This window comes from Mesoplodon densirostris, chromosome 1, assembly GCF_025265405.1.
Source record: "Mesoplodon densirostris isolate mMesDen1 chromosome 1, mMesDen1 primary haplotype, whole genome shotgun sequence".
Taxonomy (NCBI): domain Eukaryota; kingdom Metazoa; phylum Chordata; class Mammalia; order Artiodactyla; family Ziphiidae; genus Mesoplodon; species Mesoplodon densirostris.
Genome location: NC_082661.1, coordinates 106,188,878 through 106,202,228, shown reverse-complemented (window position 1 = coordinate 106,202,228; position 13,351 = coordinate 106,188,878). Strand labels below are relative to the sequence as shown.

General features: G+C 49.1%; 1 protein-coding gene across 2 annotated transcripts in view; it reads right to left on the bottom strand.

The window, feature by feature from the left end:
* Positions 1–12,514, bottom strand: part of ZFYVE28 (zinc finger FYVE-type containing 28) — a 70,306-nt gene extending 57,792 nt beyond the window's left edge. Inside the window, exons 1-2 of one of the 2 annotated variants that reach the window (XM_060089462.1) lie at positions 12,440–12,514; positions 1,335–1,475 (exon numbers count right to left, since the gene is read on the bottom strand). In XM_060089462.1, coding sequence (XP_059945445.1) covers positions 1,335–1,475; positions 12,440–12,514 — 216 coding nt within the window. Of the gene's footprint in view, positions 1–1,334; positions 1,476–12,439 lie in introns of those variants that run through there. The other variant, XM_060089472.1, reaches the window with a different exon arrangement.
* Positions 12,515–13,351: the final 837 nt, after the last annotated feature.

The window sequence follows — 13,351 nt, the reverse complement described above, 5'->3', positions numbered from 1 at the left end:
GACACCCTTCCCTCCTCCCCGGGGCTGGAGTTCAGTGTGTGCCCGGCAGAGGGGCCTGCGGAGCCTGCGGGCCTGCAGTGAGAGCCCCGGTTCTGCGTCTCTGATGAGCTTCCCTGGGGACAGCGTGCCGCTGGGGGTGGAATGCGGCCCATGTGACCACGGGACGGGGTTCTGGAAGCTGGCGCCTGTTTCCTCTGGACCTTGACCCCAGGCCCTCTCCCTTCGGTGGTTCTGCTTCACAGCCTTTCACTGTGATGGATCAGAGCCTTGAGTATATGTGAGCCCTGTGTGTCCTCCTGCTGGAAGCCCAGGGTGGCTTTGGGGACCCCGACACAGGGGTCTTCAGAGAGGAGTGAGAAGTGAAAGATGCTTGTGTCGCTATGTGAGCGTGAACTACTTTAGCTGATTTTTATGATTCGTTTCTTGACCTTTTTAAAGCGGCCTCACCCGCATCCAGTCCCAGGGCCATCCTCCCTCTCTGATCTTCCCTGCCGAGGCTCTGCAAGGCACAAGCCAAGTGTCACCCCACTCGGTCACTCTGTGTAACATGCAGTTACAATAGCCAGTGAGCGGGCATAAGTGGCCTTGGGAGTAAACACAGTCCCCTGCAGGGAGCCCCACCCTGTGGTGGGGGGAGGAGGCAGAGAGAGGCCTCCTCGCTGCCAGCGGTGGGCAAGCTGAGGGCACAGGAAGGACATCCTCCAGTGGGGAAGCAGGGCATCGACAGCCAGCCACTCAGGATACCCTCCTGTCCCCTTGGTCCCTGGACCCTCCTGAGAGATGGGAATGGGATGGGGTGTGCTCTTCCTGCCCCCTCAAGGATTCTGTAAGAACCCTTGATGCTTGAAACACACCATGGGACATTTGCTTCCCCGGACCCGCCCCTGTGATCTAGGACGCACAGCCCTCACCTCCCCGGTGGAGAGACTCAGACTGGTGGGCTGAATACACCGAGAAGGTTCTGGAACTTGGTGAACGACCCAGACGGTCACTTGACAAAACTTGCTTCATCCACGTGTTCCCGTGCTGGTGAAGCCTCCTGGGTTCAGGGAACCGAGAGGAATTCCCAGCATGGTGTCCAGGACCAGCTGAACCCTACAGCAGGAGGTCGCCACCCTGCCAGCTCTGCGGCGGCCCCGCGGGCCGTCGTCCCCTTCCCCGTGCCGGCTCCTCGTCCTCCCACGTTCCTCTCCGAGGGTGTCGCGCGAACCCGCCCCTTCCAACCTGCTCTTGTCCCCGGGATGTCCCCCCCCCGCCCCACTCCGGTCCGGTTTCCCTCCCTGAGATGGCTCCCCTGGCCCCGCGCCCTCCTGCCCCTCCGTCCCGCTGCTCACCTGGCAGGAGCGGAACTGGCTGACGAGCAGCGTGCAGCGCTGGGGGTCCTTCCGCCCGTCCAGACTGTCCAGCTCGGCGGCCACCTGGCTCAGCTCCTCGTCCGCGTGGTAGAACTGCGCCAGCAACTGAGGGTCCGACCGCTGCGAGGAGAGAGGGGTGAGCGCCGCCCCGGGGGGGGCTTGGCCTTGTCCCCACCGTGGGCGGGGCCTGTCACCCCACCGGCTCCCCTGAGGCCCCGGGGGCGGCGAGAAGGACCCCAGACGAGGGCTGGGGAGGGGCCGGGGCGCGGGACGGTGGAATCAGCACTCAGAAAAGAGTTTTAGTCCTAAACTAAACTGAAGTGATGAAGGCGGCCGCTGCAGGAAGGGCGCGGCCGCTCCCCAGCCTCCTCCCAGCGCTCAGCCCAGTTTCCACGACCCAGGAGGTGCGGGGCTTCGTGGCGGGAAACGCTTCTCCCAGAGGCTCACCTCCCACGAAAGGCACGGGGCGTTCTTCTAATTCTGGGTCTTCAGGCGTAACCCCACCCTTGGAGCGAAGGCCCAGCTCCGTGCGCCTCCGCCCGTCCTGCCGGCCACCTGACTGCCCCGGTCTGTCCCCAGCTCCAGCCCCGCCGGCCACGTGCTGTCCTGTCCACAGGCTAACGCCCACCCCAGGCCTCCGCGCTGTGCCCCCTCCAGCCGAGGTGCCAAGGGCTGTCCCCTTGGATCTGAGTCTCCAGGATTAGGACAAGCCCACGGGAAGGGTGGCAAAGCCCTCAAACATGTTTTTATAAAAGGTGCCCTTCATGGGACAGAGAAAGACAGAAGAGAAGGAAAGACACCCAATCAACACTCGGTTCCCTCCTTCTTCTACCTAAGAATCAGCACATGGCTGTCTTTACGCCCTACATTTTTTTTTTGAAGCCCAATTTTCCCCCCAGTTTTATTGAGAAATAATTGACATACATCACTGTGTAAGTTTAAGGCATACAACATGATGGTTTGATTTACATATATTGTAAAATGATTACCACAATAGGTTCAGCTATTATCTTCTCATCTCATCTCATACAGGTACAATAAAAAGAGAAGAAGAAAAAAACAAAGAAAAAAAATTCTCCTTGTAATGAGAACCCAAGATTTATTCTCTTAACAACTTACCTATATATCATACAGCAGTGTTAACTATAGTCATCATTTGTACATTACATCCCTAATACTTACTTATTTTATGACTTGGAGTTTGTACATTTTGACCACCTTTCTCCAGTCCCCTCACTCCCCACTGGTAACCACAAATCTGATCTCTTTTTCTATGAGTTTTTTTTTTAATTCCACATATAAGTGAGATCATGCAGTATTTGTCTTTCTCTGTCTGACTTATTTCACTTAGCGTAATGCCTTCAAGATCCATCTTTGTTGTCACAAATGGTAGGATTTCCTCATTTTTTATGGCTCAATAATATTCCATTGTGCATATATATATATATATAAACCCCACAGTTTCTTTATCCATTCATCCATCAATGGACACTTAGTTGTTTCCATGTCTTGTCTATTGTTAATAATTGAAGGACAATTTTTTAAAATAGTTTTCAGTTTTGTCATTGTAATGCATGAACACAGCATATGAGGCCAAACAATACTTTTGGGTTATTATTACAACAACCAAGATCAATTCTTGAGTCTTGTTTTCCAAGAGCAGCAACTTTTGTCTCATTTTAATTAAATTAACATGTATTATTTATATTATTATGACTTTATAAATAATATTGATTGTTAATATGTATCTCTTCCTATTCTTTTTTTTAAGTGTATTTTATTTTTTTTTTTTTGCTTTATAACAAATTTAATCAGTTATACATATACATATGTTCCCATATCCCCTCCCTTTTGCGTCTCCCTCCCACCCTCCCTATCCCACCCCTCCAGGCGGTCACAAAGCACCAAGCTGATCTCCCTGTGCTATGCGGCTGCTTCCCACTAGCTATCTACCTTACGTTTGGTAGTGTATATATGTCCATGCCGCTCTTTCACTTTGTCACAGCTTACCCTTCCCCCTCCCCATATCCTCAAGTCCATTCTCTAGTAGGTCTGTATCTTTATTCCTGTCTTACCCCTATGTTCTTCATGACATTTTTTTCCTTAAATTCCATATATATGTGTTAGCATACAGTATTTGTCTTTCTCTTTCTGACTTACTTCACTCTGTATGACAGACACTAGGTCCATCCACCTCATTACAAATAGCTCAATTTCGTTTCTTTTTATGGCTGAGTAATATTCCATTGTATATATGTGCCACATCTTCTTTACCCATTCATCCGATGATGGACACTTAGGTTGTTTCCATCTCCGGGCTATTGTAAATAGGGCTGCAATGAACATTTTGGTACATGTCTCTTTTTGAATTATGGTTTTCTCAGGGTATATGCCCAGTAGTGGGATTGCTGGGTCATATGGTAGTTCTATTTGTAGTTTTTTAAGGAACCTCCATACTGTTCTCCATAGTGGCTGTACCAATTCACATTCCCACCAGCAGTGCAAGAGTGTTCCCTTTTTTCCACACCCTCTCCAGCATTTATTGTTTCTAGATTTTTTGATGATGGCCATTCTGACTGGTGTGAGATGATATCTCATTGTAGTTTTGATTTGCATTTCTCTAATGAGTAAAGATGTTGAGCATCCTTTCATGTGTTTGTTGGCAGTCTGTATATCTTCTGTGGAGAAATGTCTAGGTCTTCTGCCCATTTTTGGATTGGGTTGTTTGTTTTTTTGCTATTGAGCTGCATGAGCTGCTTATAAATTTTGGAGATTAATCCTTTGTCAGTTGCTTCATTTGCAAATATTTTCTCCCATTCTGAGAGTTGTCTTTTGGTCTTGTTTATGGTTTCCTTTGCTGTGCAAAAGCTTTTAAGTTTCATTAGGTCCCATGTGTTTATTTTTGTCTTTATTTCCATTTCTCTAGGAGGTGGGTCAAAAAGGATCTTGCTGTGATTTATGTCATAGAGTGTTCTGTCTATGTTTTCCTCTAAGAGTTTGACAGTGTCTGGCCTTACATTTAGGTCTTTAATCCATTTTGAGCTTATTTTTGTGTATGGTGTTAGGGAGTGATCTAATCTCATACTTTTACATGTCCCTATCCAGTTTTCCCAGCACCACTTATTGAAGAGACTGTCCTTTCTCCACTGTACATTCCTGCCTCCTTTATCAAAGATAAGGTGACCATATGTGCATGGGTTTATCTCTGGGCTTTCTATCCTGTTCCATTGATCTATCTTTCTGTTTTTGTGCCAGTACCATACTGTCTTGATAACTGTAGCTTTGTAGTATAGTCTGAAGTCAGGGAGCCTGATTCCTCCAGCTCCATTTTTCGTTCTCAAGATTGCTTTGGCTATTCGGGGTCTTTTGTGTTTCCATACAAATTGTGAAATTTTTTGCTCTAGTTCTGTGAAAAATGCCAGTGGTAGTTTGATAGGGATTGCATTGAATCTGTAGATTGCTTTGGGTAGTAGAGTCATTTTCACAATGTTGATTCTTCCAATCCAAGAACATGGTACATCTCTCCATCTATTTGTATCATCTTTAATTTCTTTCATCAGTGTCTTATAATTTTCTGCATACAGGTCTTTTGTCTCCTTAGGTAGGTTTATTCCTAGATATTTTATTCTTTTTGTTGCAATGGTAAATGGGAGTATTTCCTTGATTTCACTTTCAGATTTTTCATCATTAGTATATAGGAATGCCAGAGATTTCTGTGCATTAATTTTGTATCCTGCAACTTTACCAAATACATTGATTAGCTCTATTAGTTTTCTGGTAGCATCTTTAGGATTCTCTATGTATAGTATCATATCACCTGCAAACAGTGACATCTTTACTTCTTCTTTTCCTATTTGGATTCCTTTTATTTCCCTTTCTTCTCTGATTGCTGTGGCTAAAACTTCCAAAACTATGTTGAATAAGAGTGGTGAGAGTGGGCAACCTTGTCTTGTTCCTGATCTTAGTGGAAATGGTTTCAGTTTTTCACCATTGAGGACGATGCTGGCTGTGGGTTTGTCATATATGGCCTTTATTATGTTGAGGAAAGTTCCCTCTATGCCTACTTTCTGCAGGGTTTTTATCATAAATGGGTGTTGAATTTTGTCGAAAGCTTTCTCTGCATCTATTGAGATGATCATATGGTTTTTCTCCTTCAATTTGTTAATATGGTGTATCACGTTGATTGATTTGCGTATATTGAAGAATCCTTGCATTCCTGGAATAAACCTCACTTGATCATGGTGTATGATCCTTTTAATGTGCTGTTGGATTCTGTTTGCTAGTATTTTGTTGAGGATTTTTGCATCTATGTTCATCAGTGATATTGGCCTGTAGTTTTCTTTCTTTGTGACATCCTTGTCGGGTTTTGGTATCAAGGTGATGGTGGCCTCATAGAATGAGTTTGGGAGTGTTCCTCCCTCTGCTATATTTTGGAAGAGTTTGAGAAGGATAGGTGTTAGCTCTTCTCTAAATGCTTGATAGAATTCACCTGTGAAGCCATCTGGTCCTGGGCTTTTGTTTGTTGGAAGAATTTTTATCACAGTTTCAATTTCAGTGCTTGTGATTGGTCTGTTCATATTTTCTATTTCTTCCTGATTCAGTCTTGGCAGGTTGTGCATTTCTAAGAATTTGTCCATTTCTTCCAGGTTGTCCATTTATTGGCATAGAGTTGCTTGTAGTAATCTCTCATGATCTTTTGTATTTCTGCAGTGTCAGTTGTTACTTCTCCTTTTTCATTTCTAATTCTATTGATTTGAGTCTTCTCCCTTTTTTTCTTGATGAGTCTGGCTAATGGTTTATCAATTTTGTTTATCTTCTCAAAGAACCAGCTTTTAGTTTTATTGATCTTTGCTATCGTTTCCTTCATTTCTTTTTCATTTATTTCTGATCTGATTTTTATGATTTCTTTCCTTCTGCTAACTTTGGGATGTTTTTGTTCTTCTTTCTCCAATTGCTTTAGGTGCAAGGTTAGGTTGTTTATTCGAGATGTTTCCTGTTTCTTAAGGTGGGATTGTATTGCTATAAACTTCCCTCTTAGAACTGCTTTTGCTACATCCCATAGGTTTTGGGTCGTCGTGTCTCCATTGTCATTTGTTTCTAGGTATTTTTTAATTTCCTCTTTGATTTCTTCAGTGATCACTTTGTTATTAAGTAGTGTATTGTTTAGCCTCCATGTGTTTGTTTTTTTTACAGCTCTTTTCCTGTAATTGATATCTGGTCTCATAGCATTGTGGTCGGAAAAGATACTTGATACAATTTCAATTTTCTTAAATTTACCAAGGCTTGATTTGTGACCCAAGATATGATCTATCCTGGAGAATGTTCCATGAGCACTTGAGAAAAATGTGTATTCTGTTGTTTTTGGATGGAATGTCCTATAAATATCAATTAAGTCCATCTTGTTTAATGATTCCCTTGTGTGTTATTTGTTGTTTTTGCCTTGCTGCTTTTAATATGATTTCTTTGTGTTTAATTTTTGACAGTTTGATTAATATGTGTCTTGGCGTATTTCTCCTTGGATTTATTCTGTATGGGACTCTCTGTGCCTCCTGGACTTGATTAACTATTTCCTTTCCCATATTAGGGAAGTTTTCAACTATAATCTCTTCAAATATTTTCTCAGTCCCTTTCTTTTTCTCTTCTTCTTCTGGAACCCCTATAATTCGAACGTTGGTGCGTTTAATGTTGTCCCAGAGGTCTCTGAGACTGTCCTCTGTTCTTTTCATTCTTTTTTCTTTATTTTGCTCTGCAGCAGTTATTTCCACTATTTTATCTTCCACCTCACTTATCCGTTCTTCTGCCTCAGTTATTCTGCTATTGATCCCATCTAGAGTATTTTTTATTTCATTTATTGTGTTTTTAATCGATGCTTGATTCATCTTTAGTTCTTCTAGGTCCTTGTTAACTGTTTCTTGCATTTTGTCTATTCTATTTCCAAGATTTTGGATCTGGGAAATAGAATCTTGGATCATCTTTACCATCATTATTCTGAATTCTTTTTCAGGTAGACTGCCTATTACCTCTTCATTTGTTAGGTCTGGTGGGTTTTTATCTTGCTCCTTCTCCTGCTGTGTGTTTTTCTGTCTTCTCATTTTGCTTATGTTACTGTGTTTGGGGTCTCCTTTTTGCAGGCTGCAGGTTTGTAGTTCCCGTTGCTTTTGGTGTCTGTCCCCAGTGTCTAAGGTTGATTTAGTGGGTTGTGTAGGCTTCCTGGTGGAGGGGACTAGTGCCTGTGTTCTGGTGGATGAGGCTGGATCTTGTCTTTCTGGTGGGCAGGTCCACGTCTGGTGGTGTGTTTTGGGGTGTGTGCGGACTTTTTATGATTTTAGGCAGCCTCTCTGCTAATAGGTGGCGTTGTGTTCCTGTCTTGCTAGTTGTTTGGCATAGGGTGTCCAGCACTGTAGCTTGCTGGTCGTTGAGTGAAGCTGGGTGCTGGTGTTGAGATGGAGATCTCTGGAAGATTTTCGCCGTTTGATAGTATGTGGAGCTGGGAGGTCTCTTGTGGACCAGTGTCCTGAAGTTGGCTCTCCCACCTCAGAGGCACAGCACTGACTCCTGGCTCCTCAATTTGGGATGATTTGTTGTCTATTCATGTATTCCACAGATGCAGGGTACATCAAGTTGATTGTGGAGCTTTAATCCGCTGCTTCTGAGGCTGCTGGGAGAGGTTTCCCTTTCTCTTCTTTGTTCTCACAGCTCCTGGGTCTCAGCTTTGGATTTGGCCCCGCCTCTGCGTGTAGGTCGCCGGAGGGCGTCTGTTCTTCGCTCAGACAGGACAGGGTTAAAGGAGCAGCCTCTTCGGGGACTCTGGCTCACTCAGGCCGGGCGCGAGGGAGGGGTACGGAGTGCGGGGCGAGCCTGCAGCGGCAGAGGTCGGCGTGACGTTGCACCAGCCCGAGGTGCGCCGTGCGTTCTCCCAGGGAAGCCGCCCCTGGATCCCGGGACCCCGGCAGTGGCGGGCTGCACAGGCTCCCAGAAGGGCGGTGTGGACAGTGACCTGCGCTCGCACACAGGCTTCTTGACGGCGGCAGCAGCAGCCCCAGCGTCCCATGCCCGTCACTGGGCTCCACGCTTTCAGTCGTGACTCGCGCCCGTCTGTGGAGCCCATTTAAGCAGCGCTCTTAATCCCCTCTCCTCGCGCACCAGGAAACCAAGAGGGAAGAAAAAGTCTCTTGCCTCTTCGGCAGGTCCAGAGTTTTCCCGGACTCCCTGCCGGCTAGCTGTGGCACATTAGCCCCCTTCAGGCTGAGTTCTCGCCGCCAGTCCCAGTCCTCTCCCTGCGCTCTGACCGAAGCCCGAGCCTCAGCTTCCAGCGCCGCCCGCCCCGGCGGGCGAGCAGACAAGCCTCTCGGGCTGGTGAGTGCCGCTCGGCACCGATCCTCTGTGCGGGAATCTCTCCGCTTTGCCCTACCCAGGTATGTGGGGAGTTTCTTGCCTTTTGGGAGGTCTGGGGTCTTCTGCCAGCGTTCAGTAGGTGTTCTGTAGGAGTTGTTCCATGTGTAGCTGTATTTCTGGTGTATCCGTGGGGAGGAAGGTGATCTCCACGTCTTACTCTTCCGCCATCTTACCCGGAAGTCTCACGCCCTACATTTTTTTGAACATAAGGTAACTTATTTTTGTAATTTCTCTCAGCTCACTGCTCGATGGAGCCCGTGTTCCGCGCCCTCCCCCTACATGGCCCGTCCCAGGATGGTTCTTCCTCCGCTCAGGGGTCTTGGTCATTCATCAGTGCCTGACTCTGGGTCACTCGCAATGCTGGCCCAAACCCCTGGGGTGGTGAGTAAGGCCCTCAGGGAGGCTGAGCCGACCTCGGGCAGGGGGGAGGGGGGCTTCAGTGATTGGCCCAGGAGGCGGACATGTGACCCAGGCAGGGCCAATGGGAGACCTCTCTGGGACTTTCCACAGGAGAGTGGCGAGGATTCACTTATCCGTGCACACACCCAGCAAAGGCACCTGAGCACCCACTGCCAAGGATGCAGGGCTGGGGACACGGCCAGGAATGGGGCAGGTCCAGACCCTGGCCCCCTCCATGGGCTCAGCTGACTCACACCCAGGGCGGCCACCAGTGACCCCTCTGTGATGAGCAGGAACCACGTTGGGGTCAGGGGCTGGCAGTACAGTTTTGCCCCTTTCCTGTTGACCGGAAGGAAAGACGGGAGGAGAGGGTCTAGGAGGTGGGGAGCCGGCTGACTCTCTGAATGGTGCCCTCACCCACTGTCCCTGCCACGCTGAGTCAAGCTCCCCCCACCCCGACCCACATCCCTCCATTAAGGCTCACTTGGACCCATTTCCCACCCTGGAGCCTCCTCTTAGTTTCAGAAGCTGGGAGGAGGGAGAGACACCCTTGCCCTCTGACCCCCCAACCAGGGTTCAATCTCGTGCCTTCAGGGCCGGGCGGACACCTACATGGGGGAGAAGACAAAAGGGATCAGTGGAGCTTGTGGAGAACTGGAAAGGGCCTGCCTGCCTGGGGAGAGGCCAGGGAAGAAAACAACAGCACCCAGTACTGGAGGACCCCAGCCAACCCCCACAAGCCTTGTGTGGGCTAAACGTCTCCATGACCACGAACAGCCTCCCACTCTCCCTGTGAAGGGCACGGGGTGGGCGTGGTGGAATCTGCCACCTTGGAACCGATGCACAGAGACAAACCCTTTGGGCTCACCTTGCTTTGCTTTCAGTAAATCAAAGACCTTAAGAGCAGACCTACGAATGTGTTGACCATTAGCAAAAAGAGAGCTGAGCACACACACACACACACACACACACACACACACAGCAGAAACTAGAGAATAAAAAAAAAATTTTTTTTAAACCTAACAATTATCTTTATTTTGTTGAGACACAAAAGACCTGTGTGATTTTTAAATTTTAAGTGATATTCCGAGCCAGCTTTCCAGCCCCCTCAGGACTGGTATTTCCAAAGAAGAATCAAAAGTTCCCTGTCTCTCCCGGGGGTGCTGAGGAGCAGCAGGAGAATCTTAACTGAGTGCGGCCGTCATACTCACCCGGAAACCCCAGACGCCAGGGAGACAGAACCTCCGGGCAGAAGTCCAGGAAATGAATGAACACAACTTACAAAACTCAATCTGTGCTGATTAACAGAATCCAAAAGAAAATTTTGGTGCTACATTTCCATTTCTAAGTATGTAGAGAATGAAGCAAACACAGCAGTCTCCAGCCGGCTCAGCACTCAGAACTAAATCGGTCCAGCAGGGCAGGGTCACCCTCAGGCCAGCTCGAAGGCCTGCCGACTGGAGGAAGGTAAAGATCAGGAACAGGAACTCTTTCTCTTTGGTTTGAATCAGCCAGCCTCATTCAACAACATTTAAAATCAAATTATAAATTAGACTTTTATTTATTTATTGTATATTTATTTATTTATTTGGCGGCACCAGGTCTTAGTTGAGGCACACAGGATCTTCGTGGCGGCGTGCGGGCTCTTAGCTGCAGCATGTGGGATCTAGTTCCCTGACCAGGGATCAAACCCGGGCCCCATGCACTGGGAGCGCAGAGTCTTAACCACTGGACCACCAGGGAAGCCCCTAAATTAGACTTTTAAATGTCCCTAAGTAAAATGTCCACAGCAAAGAGAATCAGTTGATATAAATACGAAGAAGTACTCACGCAATTTTGAAATAAAAACTATGAGAGAATAAAATAGAGCCCAGTAGTAATGTCTTTTTTGGCACACGATGTCAGTATTTTCTCAAAATAAATTCATAGCAATGACAGATTTCACTGTTACAAGACAAAAATAAAATTAATGAAGGTAGCATTTAGCTTAGGATGTTAGAAGAGTAGTGAACAAGTAGCCCCAAAGAAGCCTCAAACACCCAAAAACACAGCAGTACTGAATCCAAAGTGCAAAAGTTGACTAATTCAGAACTAATTTTGTAAAGCTGATGAAATTATCCATTCATTCAAACACCTGTTCTGCGATGCAAGATGGGGATGCAGATGTGAATGCAGATGTGGGATACAGGATGCAGCTGGGTGTGAGCTCAGGCCCCACCCTCAGGAGCCCGTCTGAGCCAGGCATGTGACAATGCTGGAGAGACCCAGCCTTTGTGAGGCTGGCCAACTGGGCTGCGGCAGAATGTGGCACGAACCATGAGTGTCCCTAGCCCGGTGCAGAGCACTGGTTGTGCCTCAGCAGGTACCACCCAGACCCCTCTGTGAGGTGGCCCCATACTGACCCAGACGTAGAAGACTAATGGCCAAGGTCACATCAATGGACACGGCAGGGCTGGCAGCCAGCCCAGGTCTTCCTCTCAGGATACTCAGGAGCCCATGTAGGAGAGAGGAGGAGGTAAGAGTGACCAGGGCACGATCCCTCTCACGCATCTTGCTTCCCAAATAGGAAGTAAACACTGCAGCGGAAGAACCTTAGAAGGATGCCTTGTCACTGCAGGGCAGCAGCACAGTCGCAGCCAAGCTCCAGGAAGGGAACAAGAAGAGAAGGCAGATGGTGGGACAGGTGGGCGGGACAGATGGCAGGACAGGCAGCACGGCCAGGTCAGAAAGGACCAGCCCCCTCACACCCGCCTCGCAAGCTCAGCAATGGAGTGCAGCCCCGGTTGCGCAGAGTCCCAACCCCCTGCCCCGCCAGCAGCCCCCCAGCAGCTGTCCCAGGACACGACCTGGGCTCCGAACGCTGGTTACCGAGATGTACTACCTCACGGGACCCCCACCACCCTGACACTCAGCAGAAGAGAGCCTTGCGGATCTCGCTGGACCCCCAGGTGGGCTTTTCAGCTGGACAGAGTGCAGGGAGCTCAGGCGTGAGGGCTGGGTGCCTAAGAGGCCAGCCCAGGCCCTGGGCCTTGCTTGGACCAGTTTTCCAGTAAAGCCTCAGACTCCCCACTGCAACACCCAAATCCAAGAGCATCACAGAGAAACCAGAGAAAAGCCTCAAGTCACACACACTCTGGATCTGGCTGCTCGCTGTGCTGTGTGTCCGACCACCTGCTGATCCTCAGGCCCTGGGCACAGGAGAAGCTGACCAGGCCACACTGGACTGCCAAGGAAACCCACTGACCACTGGTCACCAGGGCTGGGACCCCTCACTTCCTCCAAACACTCACCCAGACCCTCCTGCAAGTCTCCACCACCCTTCTGTCCCCTCTGAGTTCTGGAGTGCCCGGGTGGCCATGACCCATATCCCCAAGGCTGGCCTTGTCCACATCAGTGCATCAGTACACCGGCGCTGACCTGGCGGCACCACCAGCCACTGTCAGCGGATCTGGCACCCCAGATAGGCACACACTCCTGTAGTCACATGGTGGCAGCCCTGCCATCTGGCCCGTGGATGGCTGGTGGCTGGTTACTCCTGCCCCACCCCCACTCAAATGCCCGCCTTCCCCCGCCCAGGCTCCTCCACCAGGGCTCCCGCTGGGTGCCCCTCCAGCCCCTGCTCTCTCTCAGGACTCAGGTACCTGCCCTCCCTGTGGCCTTCAGGCCTAGGTACTGAACCAACCAGAGGCACATCACTACGCCCGTAGTTTGCTTAGTCTGCCCAGCACCCCCCATCAGGGAGCCCCTGGGGCAGCCAGCTGTTTCCTACCGAGACTCGAGGGGGGCCCATCCCTGGTGGTTGTAGGAATTGGTGGGCAGGGTTCGGGTGCAGTTTAATCACAACGATAACCACCCAGCGCTGAATGTGTGTCATCTAACTCCCCTAATCCAACAATTTACAGAAGGGAAAACTCAGACTCAGAGAGCAAGATTCATAAATCCACCCAGTATCCCATACCCAATAAGCAGTCTCACCTGTCACTCGGCCTCCCTGACAGAGGAAGGCCTTTTCCCGTGACTCAGTTTCCCTACTGGCTCCTGCTGGGTGATGGGGACAAGAGAGCACAGAGCCATCATCCCAGCTGGCACCGTGTGGACCTGAGGGAGAGCCGGCCGGTCCCACCAGGCCTCAGGCTCTGTGGCTCAGGGTTCAGGCTCGTGGGCCCACAGTGGGTCAGCTTGCACAGACAGCACGTGTCAAC